This window comes from Austrofundulus limnaeus, unplaced genomic scaffold (assembly GCF_001266775.1).
Source record: "Austrofundulus limnaeus strain Quisiro unplaced genomic scaffold, Austrofundulus_limnaeus-1.0 Scaffold21, whole genome shotgun sequence".
In the NCBI taxonomy this organism is placed as follows: Eukaryota; Metazoa; Chordata; class Actinopteri; order Cyprinodontiformes; family Rivulidae; genus Austrofundulus; species Austrofundulus limnaeus.
The window spans coordinates 3,122,095-3,126,221 of NW_013952423.1; the positions used below are offsets into that span (position 1 = coordinate 3,122,095).

Genomic DNA, 4,127 nt, shown 5'->3' on the forward strand with positions numbered 1-4,127 from the left:
AAATAAATAAATAAAAATAAATAAATGAAGAAAAAAAAACTAAATTAATAAAATAAAACCAGGGTGTCCGGAGGAAAACAACTAAAACCTCTCCTACAAACTGAGTGCTGAACCTGCCCAGAGAAACAACTGTTTTCTATTGTTTTATATTTCTAGTAGTTGTTTTAATATGTTAACTTTTACTTCATTTGGTTCTGTTTTAAATTATACAAGTTAATTTTTATTTATGATAAAATACATTTTAATATACTTTAAATTACAACATTTTATTATTCAATGAAAACAAATAAAAACTAATTTATTTCTACCACTCCAGTAAAAGTTAAACGAATTTTACAGTTTTCCTTTATTTTTTTCTACTTTTGCCGTATATTTTTCATGTATTAATAAAATGTATTCTCGTAATAATTCAGTTTTTATGATGTGCTGACGTGGATCTTTTGTCACTACATGAAACATTTTCCCAGATATTTTTTTTCTGGAGTTAACAGAACATCTGAACCTTCATCTTCTGACAGAAACTGACATAAACTGTGAGTCTGAACAAAGAAGCTTCACAGATKTTCAGAACAAAGAAGCTTCAGAGCGAGCTGAAGGAATTATTAATCTGAGGCACGGCCTCGGACACGCACAACTTTCACCCACTTCACGTGATTTACCGTGCATGAATGTGATCATTGTCTGCACATGAACTCAGCTTTGGTACGTTGAGGTTTTCTTTGAGGCTGAGGAACGTTGAGCCGTTTTGACCCCAGCCAGCAAGAAAACAGCCTGAAGCAAACAAACAAACAAACAGAAAGTAACTGTTGGCACCTCAGAGTCCACAGAGGCAGAAAGCAGCAGCGCGACACAAAGCCCTGGATCAGCACAAACACAAATGACAGACCACTGTGCTAATAGAAAAAAAAAACCTGAACGTCGGCTGATTATGGGCTCCTCTGCYAGGCCTCCTGCCGCTTTCAGCAGGAAGGAGATTAAGATGTGTGGTTTTCTGAGAAGACCTAAAGGGGAAATCTTATTTTTTATTCTTTCTGACTGATAACAAGCCTGAGAGTTTAACAGACGGGGAACTGATGAGTTTGTCACAGTTTTACTGAAGAAATAAACGATTTAAAGTGCCTGTCACATCAAATTTTAATAATATTATAAACGCATATTTGGAAAGATAACATTAACAAAATATTGCTAAATAAATTTTCACGCTGCTGAGATATTCTCATGTTCAGTAACAGGAAGTGATGTCATGAGGAGAATGTCTGCATGTAAACAGAGCTTTGCTACAATATTTAACACAGGCTGCAGAGAACCTGTTTCTTTAGATTATCTGGAGTCTTTCAGAGATGAAGAGCAGTGAGCCAAAAGACCAAAAAAAGGAAAGAAATTTCATTTTTTTGTTATATAAGATTCCTGGAGTCACACTGTTATTTTAAACATTTTTGTGTTGCTTTGTTTTATTCGTTTACTTGGCTCAACTGTGAAGCATTTTGGTCAACTCATGTTTTTATGGGCTAAATAAACGAGATGACATTGACTAAAATTTACACGCCTGACCGGAAACTTTTCATTAAACTGTCAATAAATTTGTGTTATGTTCACCCGCAAAACCTAGAAGCAATTTATCATGTAAATAAACAAATAAAAACATGATTAAAACTTATTTAAATGAAGACAGCTGCTGTCTGATAGAAATCCCAAAAGAAACTCGATAACTTGTTTACTGAAAAAATTAACAAATTTGTTGTCTTCTTCCAATTTTTTACAAATTGAAAATTTATTAAAAGTCACAGGAAAGTAAATTATATATTTGTTAGCAAAAGTCATCAAAGAGAATTGTCTCTTACCTCTTCTTGAAGAGTAGTCTCAGTTTGGAAAGCAAATGAAAAACCAAAAGGTTTTGTTGTAAAGTCGGGGCAACCCTCGGTTTGTTGGTAATCTGTTAAAAAGTAAAAAACACTTTGACTTCTTTTGTTCGTCGGAGATAAAACCAAAGAATATAAAACGTCTCTGACCTGAGTTAAGTTTCCAAACATTTCTTTGAAACTGATCAAACTATTTTAATAAACCTGTTTAACGTAGTTTAAGACCGTCTCACACTTCAGTCCTCTTCAAGCAGCCCTTTGGGTAACAATCTTTAAAAAACCTTTTACTTTGTCTGCTGTCAACCGAGGCGTGAGACAGAGACAGTCAATAAATCACTCCCGGTCTTTATGGGCCTCTTTATTCCAGGAGTCAAACAGAAAAGTCATCTGAGAGAAACTCTTCGAGTCAAGATCCCAGAAAAAACACACTGCTGCCATTAAAAGAAGCTTTTATTGTTGGAAATGATTTCCTCTGAAATGACTTGTTCCTCAAACCTCCTGAAATCAGAGTTAAAGCTGGTAAATAAAGGAAAACCAGTCTTACAGTAACTCACATTATTTTGCAGCTCTTAAAGCTCAGTCCAGATGCTTTGGACAGGATCAGGACAGAGTCCAGTACCTGAGTCCAGATGACAGGGGTTATGAAAAGCCTGGTAAACCTGGTGTCTCCGGTCCTCATGAACCCATCAACTCCATTTTTACACCAATCAAACCCACAGCTATGCTAATTCGCTAACAGGGGAACTAGCTTCTTATTTAGCAGATTAGCTTCACAAGTTTAAAAACGTCTACTTTAATGCAGTTTATCTGACATTAAATAAAAACTATTCTCTCTTACAAGCAGTACTGGACGTGACAGACGTGTTAGCATCTTTAGCAGCTAAACTTCAAACTTAGAGCATCAAAACTTAAATAAAATAACATTTAACACTATTAACAAAAATACATATCACAATTAAACAGAGTTTTAACTCTTGTTTGGATTGGCTGATTTGACACATTTGATCCCGCCCACCTTTAAATTAAACCAATAAAAAACAGCAGGTTTGAGTCACTCCCACCTGTCTTCAACTGGAAGGAATCTTAGCGGTAGCGTTAGCTTCCGCAATTTTTTTTTATCCGTTTAGCAGTTTAGCGTAAGCATAGCTAAGTTTCTTGTTTAGCGGATTCAGATTAATGAAGCTAGCTCYTTTTTCTCCGACCAAAGCTTTCCTGATGGCTCAGTTCAATCTTTTTTTGCGATGAACCAACAATTCGAGGACACATTAGCTACTGAGCCAAGTCCTCCAGCTGTTTCAGAACCGGGTCAAACATGCCGCAGCCTCACCTTCATGAGCTGAAAGAGGAGGGGAGTGAGGTTTTAGCTGTGGTCTCCGCTCAGCTAAAAATATGAGCCGAAGCCTGACCTGGGCTGAACTCAAACAATCAGGTAACAATAATTATACTAGAATAAAAACTCAACCTGTATTTTTCATTAAGAGATGCTGGCAGCTTGTCGGAAATAAAACGTCTCATTACAGTATGAAAAAAAAGAAGCTCCGGGGCGAGTGGGTTTTTGTTTTTGAGCCGAGAGTTTCTTCATCGCTGGCTGCTTTTCTGCTCAGAGACAAAGAAATCCATCTGGAATCTAATTTTACACAAATGATTACTGCTGCCGTCGGAGCGAGTGAGCGCCGTGAAAAAGATAACGACACCGTTTAAACAGTGACAACCTGTTGAAACGTTAAAAACCAGGAGAAGAAGACGAAGAGACGAAGACATCCTTGCAGACAAATGTCCCAGATCCTGTCAGAATTTAAAGTTTAAAAGTTTTACAGATTATTGATTCAGTTCAGCCTGAAACTGATTTTATTTCTAAAATAAAGTTTCATTCAGACGTCCAGGAGCAAAAATACTACCAGGTTTGTCCAACAGAGACAAGTTTCTCTCCCATCACAGGGACATGTGAAAATGTCTCAGTCCATCACAGAGACACCTGGACAGGTCTCAGTCCATCACAGAGACACCTGGACAGGTCTCAGTCCATCACAGGGACACCTGGACAGGTCTCAGTCCATCACAGAGACATCTGGACATGTCTATCCAACATAGAGACACCTGGACATGTCTCAGTCCATCACAGAGACATCTGGACATGTCTCAGTCCATCACAGAGACACCTGGACATGTCTCAGTCCATCACAGAGACATCTGGACATGTCTATCCAACATAGAGACTTGGACATGTCTAGTCCATCACAGAGACATCTGGACATGTCTCAGTCCATC

General features: G+C 37.6%; 1 protein-coding gene across 3 annotated transcripts in view; it reads right to left on the bottom strand.

Annotated features, from left to right (window-relative positions):
- Nucleotides 1–4,127, bottom strand: part of sgcd (sarcoglycan, delta (dystrophin-associated glycoprotein)) — a 219,560-nt gene that overhangs the window by 33,260 nt on the left and 182,173 nt on the right. For 2 of the 3 annotated variants that reach the window (XM_014004073.1, XM_014004076.1), the window contains one exon: nucleotides 1,842–1,933. In XM_014004073.1, the coding sequence (XP_013859527.1) occupies nucleotides 1,842–1,933 (92 nt within the window). Of the gene's footprint in view, nucleotides 1–659; nucleotides 772–1,841; nucleotides 1,934–4,127 lie in introns of all 3 variants that reach the window. The other variant, XM_014004074.1, reaches the window with a different exon arrangement.